The sequence below is a fragment of the Eurypyga helias genome, unplaced genomic scaffold (assembly GCF_000690775.1).
Source record: "Eurypyga helias isolate BGI_N326 unplaced genomic scaffold, ASM69077v1 scaffold43270, whole genome shotgun sequence".
In the NCBI taxonomy this organism is placed as follows: Eukaryota; Metazoa; Chordata; class Aves; order Eurypygiformes; family Eurypygidae; genus Eurypyga; species Eurypyga helias.
The window spans coordinates 1-16,437 of record NW_010227098.1 but is presented as its reverse complement, the minus strand read 5'-3'; the positions used below and the strand labels follow the sequence as shown (position 1 = coordinate 16,437).

The following is a 16,437-nucleotide window of genomic DNA, read 5'->3' as shown; positions in this document are numbered from 1 at the left end:
GAACCGGCCGTGAGGGCAGCCCGGCGGGGGCGGCACAGGCCAGCCTTCGGGCGTCCGCATGCCGGAGCTTTTTGGTTAGATACACCAAGGCTCACCCGCGGTTTAGCGTTTGAGGGCTGCAGTTCGGGCGGGAGTGGGGGCCATGCTTTAGGTCATATGAAAACATGGGTACAGATGAGCGGGAGGTTCTCCGAGGTGAAAGCCCGTGGTATTGACTGACTTCTTGCTGCGCAGTGAAAGCGTTTTCAGTGTAGTGAAACAGTTACAAAACAGAACTGGATCGAGCGAAGTCCTCGATCAGTGAAGAGCAGAATGCAGACTCCCGTGCCGTTGTGCAGTCTTTTAGTGTTAGCTCCGCGGACTGAACTAAAATAGCAGTGATCGCCACTGGACATAGATGACTCTGACTGAAGAGAATTCTGTGTGAACAGAGATAACACAGTGTGGTTGTAGTGGAGATAAAGTAGAAGCAGAGGTGATGTGAAAACAAATTTTCCCAAGCTCTGCACGATGTCTAAACGTGTGGTTCGCTTTGTGTCCAGTAGGGTAAAGTATACCAAGAAGCACAACTTATTGTGGCTGAATGGTTGTCTTTTAGCAAACATATTGTCCCATTCCTTTTGACCTGCTGTCTGTGGGGTTTCCTCTGCGTACTGTTGTAAATAAAGGTGGATAATTTTTCTGTCTTCTGAGGCATGCAAATTTCTTATCTAGGTTGATCCCTGGAATGTTGATTTTCTGCTTATAGAACATTCATTGCAACCAATCACTAAAAATGCCTTTTTAACATTTTTCATTGCAGGTGAAGAAGCTTGGTATCGTGGCTGTGAGTAAGTATGCGCAAATTGTTCACTCCTGATTTTTCTTTAATTAACACATCTGACATCTGCACTTGATTTTTAACTCAAAAATGGGAAATCAGTTATATGTATTAATCTATACACTGAAATATATTGACAGGGGTGTCATAAATATCAGATATCAATTTGGAAATAAGGCTGCTGTTGCAAGTACATCTTAGTTCTCTCAGGGATATACCTTGTGAACTTCCTGGTTTTGTCATCTTATTCTTTCAAGAACACTCTAGGCCTTAAGGAGTGAGCAATTAATGAAACTGTTAATTCCAGATTTCCCCCCCCCCTCCCCCCTTTTTTTTTTTGGTGGTTGCTAGAAGACTGTTATAGGAGGAGAATGATTACAGGAACAGAACAGGTATGGATGGGACTAAAAGTCTTCAGGGAGTGTTAAAAATTGGCTGTACTATTGGGTACAAAGAGAAGAGTGGCCTGACATCCAGTTGGCAGTTGATAACAAAGCATAGCACCTTGGGTGCCAACAGCAGGGCCCATGTTGTTCAGGGCCTTAACCCACAGCCTTGATAATGAGGTGGCATGCCCTTTGGTAAAAATTTTCAGAAGTTACTATGTTAGGAGGAGTAGCTGACAGTCAGAATGCAGAGCTTCAGTCCGCGGAGGTGTTGCAAAATATGCTAGGCCTGAGCCAACGGAAACCTTGCCAGTTTCAGTGAGGGCAAGTGCATAATCCTGCACCTGGGACAGAACAAGCTGGGAACTGACTGGCTGCGCGGCATGGAGCTGGGGCTGTGCTGGTGCCAGGTTGAACGCGGTCCAACAAGGCAGTAACTGTGAATGAAGCAAGCCGTGTACTGAGCTGCATTAGGAACGTGGCCAGCAGATCAAGGAAAGCTGCTCTGCTTTGTGCTGGTGAGGCCATACCTGGACTGCAGCACCCAGGTAGTGTGGTTCTCCTCTTCCCAGCTTTCCCCTTTCTCTTTCAGCAGGGATGCTGAGGAACTGGGGAGTGTCAGGGGCATACAGCACGCAGTATGAGAAGAGACACTGAAGTAACTGGATTTGTTTAGTCTTGTGAAGGAAAAAATCCAGGGCAACCTAGAGGCAGTCTGTTACCTGAAGGGCAGTTATGAACATGGCAGGGCTGAATTTGTGATGGTAAGGGTAGACAGAGCAACAACAGGCACCAGCCACAGATTGCTGTGGAGAGGGTCACAGTGGAGGTTAGGAAAGATGGCCCTGACTAAGGGGGGACTGTGGTACAGTGTAGACCTTTAGCGACTTCCTTCCCAAGGAGTATTCAAGTCTCAGCTGGGCATAGCTGCAGGTAGCCTGATCTACCACTGGTCATAATCCAGCTTTGGGAGGAGCTGGGTGGGAAGTTGAACTAGATGCTTTCCACAGGTCTCTTCCAACCTACGGTTAGATGATTCAGTGAGATGCACGCTGTCTTGAAAAGTAGGTTTTCTGCTTCTGTATAAAAAAAGTTTTTACACAGACCTTATAAAGCAAAATATTTTTCATTGACAGAGCCTATATAAACTTAAGAACAAGTAACTGTCACACAGCCAGGACTGGATTTAAAACATAAGCAGTGAATAATTAGAGCTGTAAACACATCTCTGTAACTTCTGTTTTCAGCCTACTAAATCGTAAAAACGTTGCTTGTTCTGTGAAATCCTTTTCAGTGGCCAGCAACTTTTTACAGGCATAATCATTTAAGCTTTTTGAGAATTTTAGGTGTTTACTTAGAAAATTGCGATGGAAGGTATGAACGATGTGCCTCTCAGTGGGGTGTTGTTGGTTTATTGATGTTGCATGGTTGGTGCTCTGTACTTGTTAATTGGGTTGTCCCTAAAACTGTCTTGGTGTAAGACAAGCTCATGTGGAGTACGGGCTGTCTGTAACCTGGCTGTAGACCTGAGTCACTTCAGAGTTGCTGTGGGAAGATGTCTAACGTGGTCAGTCAAATGAAGCCTCTCACGAAGTGCAGCCTTTTTAATTTTCTTAGTTTAGTTCTTCCCATTGAGTCTGTTCTGCAGTACAGCAAAGGGTACAGGATTCTTTGTGTTCGGTAGTAATTCACCCTACAAAGCAACATTATGGGGAAGGCTGCTGGGTGATCATACAAGTTTGTGTCATAAGTGCATAAGTGACTGATTTTTGATCTGGTGTTTCTCTGTACAGTCATTAAGCGCTGTGATTTGCATTTTTATATTTCCCTGGATTGAGAGTATTTTTCCCTAGAGTATTTATTTCAGTTTTCTACCATTTGGGACCACATCAACAGCTTCAGCTTTGAGTCTTCTACTGTTAGAACTAGTAAAGTGGCAGATCACCATAGTAGATAATCCTTCTGAAGCAGTCACAAGGTGGGGAGTGAGATGTATTGTTGTTACTGGTCTGATGTTATTTATGGCAGTATTTGCATTCATCTGAAATACGTGCATTTCTCTAACAAATTCAACAGAATGTTCAACAGGAGAACTTTCTTGGTGGGTGACCATGCTAAATAAATGCACTGTCAGGCTTTCTCTTGTTATGAACCTGAAAGTTGCTGAACTTTTTTTTTGTTTGATTAACAGGTAATTCTTTGCCACAAGACATCACATGTTTGGCAGCAGACCGCATGTTGATATTTGCTTCATATGACAACGTTCTTCATGCTTTTGCCAGGAACAAAGAGGTTTTTATTAGTTTCCTTACTGCTCAGTAGTACAAAACAGTTGTGCGGTGTTTGTGTTTTCAAGACAGTTAATTTTGTACAAACATCTATTTCTGTAGATGTTTAGTACCTTTGATTTTAGGGAAACAAAAACTGTAGGAGGAATAAGAATGCTTAAAATAGGAGGATATAAGAGCAAATTCTGTAATGGCTGATCTGTGTTTCATATGTTAATTATAACAATGAGGTAGTTATTTAAAGATAAAAAATAAATTCTTAATTCACATAAATTAATTAAAATTAAGTAGTAAAAAATATTTAGTTACAATATTTTGCAAACAGTTCTAAATATTGGTGAAAATTGCAGATTTTCCACTTGAAGTCATGTGGCCCTTTCATGTATTTTAAGCTCATTGATAACATCTGTTATCTGTCTTCAAGTACTATGTTAACACGACACGCTACTGAACAGCTCACATAGGAAACATTTCTGTTTTGAAATTGTAGGTGGTTCATACCTATGAAGGTCACAAGGCAACGATACACCTTCTGCAGCCTTTTGGTGATCATGTCATCTCTGTGGATGTCGATAATGTTCTTATTGTTTGGAATATACAATTAGAAGGTGAGACACTTCATTCTTGTTACTGCTTTACAGGAGAGCGTTGTTAAAACATTCAGTACCTTAAAAAAAAGTTTTTTTAAATGTGCATGGTCAGAAGTAGTTTATTCTTAGAAAAAAAAAATCCTTAAATGATAATACTACTTAAATGGTAATCCAAAATCCTTGTCTTGCAGTAATTTTTCATGAATGGATCCTGCATCATACGCAGAGACCCACTAAGGTTCCTTGTAGGCATAAAGAGATATGCTTATATGGAAATATTAGCATTTAGCATTCCATTTTCTGGTAAAGGCTGTGGTACCAGCCTTTGGCACCATCTCGGAAAGCCTGAGGTTCCTTGATATTTACCAGACTGGGTAAGACTAAATTCTTAAGAATTATCTTTTCATTGTGTCAGCATCTTCTCGTGGCCTTGTAAAGTGCCTTATGAAATCCTGCTCCAGCACCCTGAATATTTTTCTTTTGAAAATATTCTCATTGATGTGACCAATGTGACTCCTTGGATGCTGGGTCTCGAAAGTGGCAGCAGACAGGCTTTAGAGATTTTAAGTTGCTATAACAAACAAAAGGCATGCTAATCAGATGAGGTGTTTTGCTCAGGCAGGAGCAGGAATCCTCCAGAAAGATATCAATCGCTACACTTCTGCCAGCATTGTTGTGCTAGGTAGGCTTATAGGGAAAAAATATACCTTCAAGCCAACAGATGTTATAACGTAAACAAGTTTAGCCTGTACTGTTACGCATTAGCTAATCCTTTAATGCAAAAAACACAAGTTATGGGATTTGTACAGGGTAAACATCTGTTCTGCTTTTCCATTTGTCAGAGGATGACAAGCCTGCAGATTTGTGGGGGTAGCCACACTAACATTGTTTCTTACTCTTTTTGCAGAGGAATATCTTCGACTGGATTTTGATAAGGCCACTTTTGCGATTTCTGCAGTTCTGCATCCTAGCACCTATTTGAATAAAATTCTCCTTGGAAGTGAACAGGGGAGCTTGCAGCTGTGGAATATAAGATCCAAGTAAGATTTTTAATAATTTGGATACACCTCATGCTCCAAATAGTTTGATATGCAGCAAATAATACTTCTAAATACAGTAGGTTTTGAAGATGGAATCTTTTACTGAGTCCTTTGGCACAAGTTTTCAGTTGGTCTATCTCCAGGAACAGAAAAGGCTGATGCCTTTCAAGTTGCGTGTTGTTTACTCTCCCTGAAAAATGTCAGGGATTGTTCAGGATTTTTTTTTCAGTACAGAGTATTTTAGTTTCTTGGAATCACATAGCTTAACCATGGAAATAATTAAAATAATAAAGTGCATGTTCAGGCTTTCTGCCTTCGTTTTCCAAGCTTAATTTTTTTGTTGTTGTGGGTCCAAGGAAGTGTTGGCAGGTAGTATGGAGGTAATTGCTATCACTTCATCCTTGAAGAGATGTGTAGACATGTAGGTGTCTCTGAGCGTGTCCCAGTAGTACACCGTCTGTAATGGCAGTATTTCATGCCTACCATGAACATGCTTTTCTAACTCATGCAAGTTACAACTGCAGTAAGCATCCCTGCATGTTAATGTTTATTCTGCAAATAGGTGTTAAAACACTGCAGTATGCGAGCTGAGTTATTCTCATAACTACTGTAAAATTTCCAGTGATATCAGAGCGAATTTTTTTTGTTCATACTCTGATATTGTGGAGATGCTATCCAAATCAGGAAATAGGAATAACCTGAAAATATGGCAAAGTAAATGTCTTTACTCATAGTACTCTCTTGTCTCTTTAATGCTTGTTGCAGCATCTGAGATGCAATACATCCCTGATGACAAAAGGTTTTTCTTAGATGGCTTTGTTTCTCTTTTAATCGTGTGAAAGCATAGGGGACTGTTACTACTCATTTAGCAATGTTGCTGGGTTAAGCACCATCTGTTATTGACTTGTGTTCCCTACATAAATTATTTTGTAGATAGGTATGGGCACAGTTAGACCAAAAAAAAAAAAATTGGAAGAACTGAGGGGAAAGCTTCATGGTCTCTGGCACAACAGGAAGGTGAGAGGTGGTAACACACGGCTGCTAGCAGTCTTTTAAAAAGGCCAACCTATATCTGTGATGACGGAATAGTTTTTTTAATCATGTTAGTTCTTAAAGACTGTCTTCATAATTTCACCTTTAAGTGCTGTGTGACTGCCTTGTCGGTGAACAGTCCTGCTTTACATTTTGGCTGTTACCATTTCTGAAAGAAGCAAGATGGGGTGTGCTTGTAATACGCATTTGTGTCTTCAGTTAGGGAAATTAGTCTACAAGTGAAAGATGTGTTTTTATTAGAAGTTGGACCAAGCCTGGCTTATTACTCTGACGTTCAGAATTCTGAAGAGGTGTGTTCAGAGCAGAAATGCATGGGGAGCAACTGACATAGAACAGGGCTTCCTCCCTATTCATGTCATGTGATTATGTCACCTTTGTGGTATTAATTCATGACTAGGGTTTTCAGTAAAAAATAACCCTAGGTTTTATTCCTAACCTTACTTGCTGGTGTTACAGTTGGGGTTTTTTCCTTTTAAACTGGTTTGTAAGGATAGAAAGCTGACGTGGTTTTCTGTGTAAGTGCGTTTAAAGCATCCATTTTGTTGTGGAAAATGCCCAAGGCTTAATTGATTTATGTTTTCTCTTTGTTTTGTTTTCCAGCAAACTCTTATACTCCTTTCCAGGATGGCGCTTTGCAGTCACAGCTCTTGAACAAGTTAGTATTTTTGCTGTCTCTTATTTTCTTATATAGCTGGTCAAGAGTAGCAGGCAGAATATTGTTTAAAATTACTGCAATAAAGATTACTTGCATTGTCAGATAATTAATAACCCTTTCTTGAGCATTTTAGGCACTGAAGACCGGTAGACTTGAAGGTTTGTTATCTGCCCTTCCTCTCGTCCTAGTTCTGTCGCATTTAGCGTCTTGGTGGTTTTATGTTCATCACGTCTGTAGTCTTTATTCCCTGAATGATGTAACGAATTCACAGAAGCAGTTTGTGTGCAGGATGCATCATGCAGCTTCTCTTACACTGGTAGCTTTTTGCTGAATGGATCTTGCTGTGCAGGTTAATAAAATGTAGATTTTGCTGATGTAAGAAGAGATTTTGTGATTGTATATGCTGTATTTTTGTAGATACAAAAATTAATTAGAACTTACAGGTAGCATTGGTGATAGCTTTGAAAATGGTCTGCAGCTGTCCTGGATAAAACTCGTAAATACAGGGGTGTGTGGCAGGGTGTGTAATGGTCTTGCAGAAATACCGAAGACTTAGGTGTTCTGCAGAGGAGTTACAATTTCTGGAAACAGAATTGTCTCATCCAGCAGAGACTAAGTACAAAACCCTGCATCTCATATTTTGTAGAATAGAGAGAGAAGGTCTCGTGCAAGATGCCCTGTTGTTTCTTTACCATTTGTCCTGGATTTGGATGCATTGTCTTGTACGTATTGGTATTAGTAATGTAGCAACAAGCTTTTCCATTTTCATCTCAGTTGCCATTCATTTTTTCTTGCAGGCTCCAGCAGTGGATGTTGTTGCAGTTGGCCTTGCCTCTGGTCATATCATTGTACATAATATTAAGTTTGATGAAACTCTCATGAAATTTCAGCAAGACTGGGGTCCTATCACAGCAATATCTTTTCGTACAGGTAAGCCTTAGCATTTTTAGTGAAGATATGTATAAAATCACTAAAACTAAGTGGAAGGTAGCAAAACGTTTCCATAAAGCATTTTGAAATCAGGATCTGGGCTGAGGTTCTTCAGTCAAAGGCTGCAGTAAGGAAGGGAGATGAAGCATCTTCATTATACTGGCTCTTTGCTAGCATTTTCATGTGTGCTGACCCAGTGCACAGGAGGTGTGACATACAGTCCTCCTTTTTCAAAGAAAAGTAAGACTGTTTGCAATGTGCCAAGACCTAACAGTACACAGTTAGCAGATTCAGTGCAGAGAAATCCATACTCTGTAACTACTTCTCTCCCCCTCCAAAGCAAAGTGAGAAGCTTAGTGTCTGCGTGACTACTGAATGGATGTTAGTGGGGAACACTGTTTATATTCACAGCTTTTTGTGTCTAATGAACATGTACTAATTACTAAAGCTAATTACTTTAATGCTTATCCTGCCTACGGAGCTGTTGATACTGAATCTAATCTCTCGTTTGAATAGACAAAGTTGCAAATGTTACCAGAATATACGTTGATGCAGACCCTGTTGAATGCTACTGGAGAGACTTGTGGAACGAGTGCCTTTTTGTGTCAGCCATTTAACTCAAACTGTTAATGAAGTTAGATAACTTCCATTGCCTGCTGGAATGTGTGGCTTTCAGGTGTTCACTAATCTCTCTGTATTGCTTTCTTTAGAGTTAGGAAATGTAGTGTAAATATAACCTGGTTGTTTTGAACTGCTCTTCTCATTTTAGTCTTTGAGTAAAGCGCTCTTCGTTTAAACTAACATGAACGTGGCAAATTTCCGTATCTGTGAAGTTTTGCCAAGAAGAAGACCCTAGCCTGTCTGGTTTAGTTATCGATGATGTGTGTAATTGGAAAATGTCTTTTTCTTTTGTTGCACCGAATTATGCAGGATGTTTGGTGGAATTTTATTTTGATAAATAGTAAGTTTTTAAACGTACTTAAACATTTATAGTATGTTTTTAGATGTTAGTATGATGTGTTATCTCCTAATATTAGACAGGGCAGAGCAATCAGAACAAAACTAGAAATTCTGTGAATTGAGGTTTTAATTATTATTTGGAATGATTGAATAAACTTGTAATCAACTTCTGGAATTTATTTTTGCAAACTGTTGAGCCAAAAAGCGAAGAGGATTTAAAAAAAAAAAAAAAGACTGATAAATTCTAGAGTGGTGATACATTACTCTCGCATCCTGACGAGTGAAGCCTAGTAAGTTTAGGGAAGAATCTGGGGTATAGAGTAACTTTTGAAAACGGTACAGGTACAGTATCTCTCATGCCTTCAAGAAAAATCTCTCGTGTTGGCTGCTGGATTTAGGTATATTTGTTATTATCTGATATGAAAGAAATCCTGGTTTTATTATCAGTGAACTTCGATTCTTTTCGGTTTGCAATACTAGAATATTTCAGTTGAAACATCTTATTTTTAGAATCAGCTTGGGAATTATTTCTTTTCTTGTGATTGTAGCCTTTTCTTGCATCAGTTTTAAGGCATGAGAATTCAGTGAGGACAAGCTGAATGTCGACAAGCAAACCTTTCTAACATTTTATTTTTTTGGGCAGATGGACAGCCAGTAATGGCAGCTGGTAGCCCAGTTGGGCACATTGGTTTGTGGGATCTGGAAGAGAAGAAAGTAATGTGTCAGATGCAAGATGCCCACTCCACAGCAATAGCTGGCATGTCATTTGTCCCTGGAGAGCCACTTCTAATTACTAACGGTGCTGATAACGCTATACGGGTAAGTTACAATAGCTGCTACTATCTGTTTTTTCTTTTTTCTCTTGTAGTCCTCCAAAGTGTAAATTTTAATTTGGACTGAAGTAGCAGTTCTCACAAATACAATAAGGCTCAAGTTACTGAAGTTGCTTCAGATCAGTTGATGTGATGGCAGTTGCAGGATTTGCTGCTGTGATATCATTGCTTCATTTATTTCTTCATGATAGCCTTGCAGAACAGAGGTTTGGATCCACTTCTCCAGAACCACACTTCACATCCTGGTGCGCTATCTTGATCTATTTTTACACTGTTCGGGGTCATGAGCAGTTGCTCTTGATAAGTCCCTTGTGCTGCGTGTCCTCTGCTGCCATTAGCCTTTGGTGGAGGGGCAGAATGAACAGCAGGAAACTATCAGCTGACGTGGTGGAAACTGCCAGAGTTTCGGGATCAAGGATGAAAGCTGATGTGAAGTTTGCTGCATCAGCTCCCAAATAAGCCTGTTCCACTTACAAGAGGTGTAATTATTGGCAGGGCAATGTTTATCAGCTTTGTTTTTCTGCTTTTTTTTGGGGGGGAGACAGGTGTGGATTTTTGATGGACCTGGTGGTACAGGACGTGTATTGAGAAGCCGAATGGGACATAGTGCACCACCAACAAAAATCAGATACCATGGGCAAAATGGAGAGCAAATTCTTAGTGCAGGTATGAATTCTCAATCTTATTCTTCAGTCTGGTTTCGTGCTGTGATAAAGAAAACATGCAGAGCTAAGTGTGTTTGTTTTATTAATACAGTAAATTATGTTTCATGTGCTATATAAATTTAAATTGAAAGCAGGGAGGTTTAGATCAGATATCAGGAAGAAGTTCTTCCCAGAGAGGGTGGGGAGGCACTGTGAACGGGTTGCCCAGAGAAGCTGTGGATGCCCCATCCCTGGAAGTGTTCAAGGCCGGGCTGGATGAGGCTTTGAGCAACCTGGTCTAGTGGAAGGTGTCCCTGCCCATGGCAGGGCGATTGGAACTGGATGATCTTTAAGGTCCCTTCCAACCCAAACCATTTTGTGATTCTGTATATGTATTTATGAATACATAATAATGGTCAGTGTAGACAGTATCATTTCCTGTATCAAGCTGTCTCACAGTTTCCCTAGAGGAAGCTATATCAGCAGGTAGGCTGAAAAATAGTTGTAAGCTTTTCTGCTCAGGAGCTGCTTTTGTCACATGTATTTATATGTTTGATGAATAAAAATTGTTGTGATCTCCTAAGGAACCATCAGTTGGTCAAAATGGAAACCTGTAACAACTAAGGGAATCCTGTTGTGACAGGGAAAAAATAAGCGACATAATGCATTTAGTAACTTAGAGGAGTCTCTCCACTTTTCCCACTAGTTTGGGCAAGCTTTGTGGGTTGCAGTGTCTTTGTAATTTGTTACAGCTCAATTGTGTCTCTAATACATATTGCTAAGGTTGCTTGTTATTAAGATATTAATCTAAAAGTGTAAAAATGCATGACTGCCCTTCCTTAGAAACTAGCATATTTAAAAATCTATAAGTAAACCCTTTAGGAAATTAAGCACCAGATTCTAACTGTTCTGTGGCCCAGAACATTTCATTAACAGAATAATAGAGACTCTTCACCTAATCCTTAATAACTCTGAAATGAGTAGTTGTCTACATGGGCAATGTAAGAAATATTTGAAAACACTACACTACATTTTGATGAATTTTACACCTAATACGGCACAGCAGTACACCGTTGAAACCACCTGTCCTAAAATCTCTTATGGGTCGTCCAGCTCGTAACTTGGATTTAAGTAACTCATTCCATGACAGTAATGCCCTCATGCTGGATGAACCACAGTGACAGTCAAATAACAACTTGTTTGCATTTCCCTTACAAAGTGGACCTGTTTGCTAGTTTCAAATTTGAGCCTGCTGTCCCTCTATTAAGTTAAATTAAATTCCTATCAGTTCTGTGTACATGGGTCACTGGTTAGAGGAGCAAATCCTGTTAGTGTCATGGTTTACACCAAAGGTGAACAACCCAGCTTTACCATTTTGGTTTGGTCTAGCTTACTGGCTAACCTAGGTGTAGTTCCCAACCAGCTACGGGTGAGGGAGTATGTGGCTCATGGGAAAGCTTGGAAGTATTTGAAGGATGTAACAGTTTATTTAAGGTTTTGATCATAGAAAGCTGGGAACAGCTAGATATTGTGGTGGAGAAGGAGGCAGGACAGAGGAGAAATCAACAGGGAGAAGACGTCCATAAAGGAGGTGTCATTCTGAACATGCGTTTGGCAAAGTAGTAGGAATGGGATATAGGGGACAGAAAATTTGGCTCCATTAGTTCTGCTGCTTATAGTGTATTTGTATTTTTTTTTCTTGGGCAAGAATTTGTAGTAAATACTTTATTACGGTGTTTGAGATTTCTTAGTGCTTATCTTCTGCTTTTCTTGCTTAGATAGCTTATGAGTAAACAGAAAGTTAATTTTTGCTCTTCACTGCTTTCTGCTAATATGTTGTCAGGTCAAGATGGAACATTGCAGTCTTTTTCAACAGTGCATGAAAAGTTCAATAAAAGTTTAGGACGTGGTAAGTATTTCAGTGAAAATACAAGTATTGGTAAAAAAAGCCCTGAAAGGTACTTATGTAAAGAGGAGTTTAAATATGAGCTAGGCCTTCTTTTCATGTCAGCTACTGTATGAAAACTCTTCACCTCAGTTGTTCTGCAAACTCAGTCCTTCCTGATGTATAAAAAGTGCACTCACAGATTTTTGTGTACATAAGAAAAGTAATTTCTGTAGCCTGACAGTTACTTCACTGCGGGAAACGTTGGGCACGATTTTTGTATTAAAACTGTAAAGCAGTAGCTGGTATTTCAGCATGTGTAATTGAAGCAGTTTACCCAATTGCCCTTCTGTTCAGTTGACAAAATTATTAGCTAATTTATATTTCTTCACTTGAGTTAATTTGATTTAATCTAGAGTTCAATTTAAAATACAGATCTTCCACACAGTCCTGTGTTAAAAGGACACTTTCTTGTATGGCTCAGAGAGCAAGGGTCAGAAAGACTAAAATAATTCTTGTTTTTAAATATTCATATATTGATAGGGACATATCCCTATATTGATGTACGTGGATTTAGATAGATTTGGATAGACAGATGTAGATTAATTGATCATGTGTATCCTTCAGGCATAAATTTGAAATTCTTGGCTCTTTGGTTATTGAAAGATCTGGGTGTTCCATACTGCTTTGTATATATAGCTGTGTCTGTATGACCATGGTTTTAGCTGTGGTGGACCTCCGCCTCAGGGTGTCAGCACAAGATCCCGGAACAAAAGGGTTGAGTAGTCCATATGTGAATGTAACAGGCTAATTAATTGCTCAGCATCACGTGAATTTTGACAGGAATTCTTATTAAATAATTTTCTTAGCTCTTCAAACCCTGGATAACAGCAGTGCTGTGTTCATGTAAGCCAAATTCTTCTAAGTTTAATAGGAACTTTACATTTAGTAAACCAGCCTTTTTAAAACATTATCCTCAGATCTAGCCATGAGATTGAGACACCTTTTTTTTTTTTTTAAAGGTTCAATTAACAAAAAGAAGTCAAAAAAGAAAGGTCTTAAGCTTGATACCATGGCACTTCCACCAATTACAGTCTTTGCTTCAGGTAAGTATTCTTTGAAATACATTGTAGAGCTCATCATGTCTTCATTTTGTCTTTTAACCCTCAAGACACTACTGCTTTTAAAGCCCATGCAGTATCAGGATGATATAATTGAGATTCTGTGGCCCTTCATGAGCTGTTGAGTGACAGGTTGAAATGGCATTGTACTTGGTGAACTTTTCTGTTACTGAAAAAAAAAAAAAAGAGTATTGTATTTCAAACTCCTTTATGTTTAACTGGCTTTTGGTTTGAAAATCTCCACCACAGGAGCCAGAATCTTCTGGTGTCATATTAGTCCAGGCTGGAGAACCAGCAATTAGGGGTGATGAAGGTAATTATCAGCTGAGGAAATCTTAGTTATAGGGATTGACTTTGATTCCCTGATTCCTTTTTTCGAGTCACTTTTCAAAGTCAAATTTCAATTACTGTCTTCATTTGCAGTTCAGTATGCACATAGTGATCCCAGCTTTTTGAAGCAGAATTGCCATTATATTTGCTTCATCAAAATGTGTTTCTTTAAACTAAAGACATCCTTCTCGGACTTGAAGTCTGTTTTGTCTTAAGTGTAGCTATTCTTTTATCTTCAAAGAATGGTTGATTGTTTCATATGTTGAAAGGTTTGGATTTACAGTTTTGTGTAGCCATTTGACTGAATATGGTACTTATCTCTGCAGATTTTGGTAATGCAGACTGCGTACTCAATACAAATACGTGTGTGTATATATGTATGTATATATATATATGCACTTTCAAAATGAGTATTTGACCTGCCTGATTGATTTAAGGCAGTATTGCTACCTTAAATGTGTTTGCAGACATAAGAAAACATTCATTAAAGTAATTTTAGAGTTGTTTCTTTTCTGCTATGTTGTGTTTATATGATGAAGTGAATTAGTTTGTATTTGGTTCTTTGAAGTTCTAGAAATACCCAATTTCAAGCTCTCTGTTTAAAAATATATGTGACAGGAAAAAAGCAAACTTGCTTATTATTTAGATCTCCACATAGCATTTTTGACTACAAAGTTTGGATCCTGAGCTTTTGAAAAATGATTTTCCTGCAATTGCAGAAAAGTGTTTTGCTACGTGAAGCAGACTTGACTCTTAAACCCTGGTTTAAGTTGCTAATCTAGTGGCTTGTGCTGTTTCAGCCACTGAACTGTCAAGAGACTCAGCTGGAAATGTATATAGATTGGGCAGGTTAAACCCTGTAAGCTTAACTCTGCTTTTCAGACCAAAAAGACTTAAATACACCAAGTCTTGAAACATAACAGAGCAAAAAAGCCCCTCGTCGTTTTGTTAGCATTTTAGTTACACTAGTGTAAGTACAGCAGTTTGCCAGACGTTTTTTTCTGAATGGTAGCCTTTTGACTGTCCAACAAGAACACTAATTATGAACTGTTCTGTCTAGAGGTATTTCAGAGTACTTTTTCATGTGGTATCAGAAGAGCTTATTTGACTGTAGAACAATTTTTTTCTGAACGGAGTATGTGTTACATTGCAGAAGTGGCTCATCAGAGTGACTGGGATAGTATTGTTGCCTGCCATCAAGGGTATATAACCTGTACAACCTGGAACTATCAGAAATCTTCCATGGGAGCTCATAAGCTGAGTCCAGAAGAATTTAGCAAACACAAGCCCATCGAGATATATGCAACAGTAAGTTAATTAGGATAATGTTTCTTCAGCATTACAGTTGATTCTATTTTGATTTCTGTTTGCACAGAAATACTTAGATTGAAAAAGCACTATTGAGATGTGTTTCAGTTGCTTTGCAAGGTGCTTTCTGGCAACTAGCTCTTTTGTAATGCTTGTGGTCTTAAACAAAATGTTGCACATGAGTTTTTTTCCCTTTAAACATTCGGGTTAAGTGTAGATTTTATTTTCTGATTCAGATAGGTGGTTGTTGTTTACTTTTAACCTGCCACAGTGATGTAGAGTTGACTATATGCCTGTGAATGCAGATTGCTGAAGATACTTTTTTGGCAATATGGAAAAATATGTTTCCAAAGTGCAGGCAGGATATTCCCTCTAAAATGCTTTACATCTTGAGCTGGAAACAGTGAAATCAAACACCCAGTGAAAGAGGTACAAATGTTTATTGAGGCTTGTGAGCTTGTAAGACAAGCAGTTACTGTGGCATACTTCATGTGTGAGGTGTTCATACTACTATGTATCTTGTGATAAATTGTTTTTCTGACCTTGTGCTAAGTTAAGTGGTAGACTAGATTAGTTCAGTTGTAAATACGTGGTTTTCTTGTAATTACTAGATTCTTTGGACTGTATCTTTCTAAAGACATCTAGAGCATTGTTTCTTTGGTTTTTACTATTTAAGTTCTGTGTGAATTTAGCCTCCATTGGGTTGCTGTTTGCAATATGGGCACTGAAAGAACCATGCAGTTGGCATGTTTTGATTTTCTCTTAGGGATTTAATTGGCAAATGTTTTGATTATATAGGTTAGTCATTTGGGTTACAGTGTCGATACTATTAAGCTATAACTTCGGGTGGATGTTACCTGTTGTTTGTTCTGTGCAGTTTACCTTGATAAAGTCTGACAAAAACTTTCTTCCTCATGTTATGTGTCTTCTTACAACTTGGCAAATTAGACATAAGCCTGAAGTATTGTTTTAATAGTTTGCTGATTTTTTCCCCCCCCGCCACACTCCTCCCCCCTTAAAAGGCAGTTGACATTACCTCATGTGGGAACTTTGCTGTAATTGGGCTGTCGACTGGACGGGTAGACGTGTATAACATGCAGTCTGGCATTCACAGAGGACGTTATGGCAAAGAAAAAGGTAAGAATTGCTACACTTTTAAAATACATCTAGATTTCCCACAGACTGGAAAAGACGAAACATAACCCCCATCCTCATAAAGGGAAAAAAGGAAAATCTGGAGAACTACAGGCCATTCAGTCTCACCTCTGTGCCTGGCAAGATTATGGAGCAGGTCCTGGAAATCATGCTGAGGCACATGGAAAACAAGGTGGTTGGTGACAGCCAACATGGCTTCACCAAGGGCAGATCGTGCCTGATGAATATGGTGACTTCTATGATGGGGTCATGACCTTGGTGGATAAAGAACAGGCAACCGATGTCATCTACCTGGACTTGTGCAGAGCCTTTGGCACCGTCCCACATGACATCCTTCTCTCAAAACTGGAGAGACATGGATTTGACAGATGGATCGCTTGATGGATAAAGAACTGGTTGGATGGCCGCACTCAGAGAGTGGTGGTCAACGGCTCGATGT

At 39.2% G+C, this 16,437-nt stretch overlaps 1 protein-coding gene across 1 annotated transcript; it reads left to right on the top strand.

Annotated features, from left to right (window-relative positions):
* Positions 1-808: 808 nt before the first annotated feature.
* Positions 809-15,980, top strand: LOC104512379 (WD repeat-containing protein 36-like; the record flags this gene model as incomplete). The annotated part of the gene is made up of 12 exons (XM_010155332.1): positions 809-830; positions 3,398-3,498; positions 3,985-4,102; positions 4,992-5,124; positions 6,778-6,832; positions 7,630-7,762; positions 9,366-9,541; positions 10,101-10,221; positions 12,043-12,108; positions 13,107-13,190; positions 14,689-14,843; positions 15,866-15,980. Coding segments are annotated over exons 2-12 (1,213 nt in total), but the record flags the coding sequence as incomplete, so codon positions are not given.
* Positions 15,981-16,437: the final 457 nt, after the last annotated feature.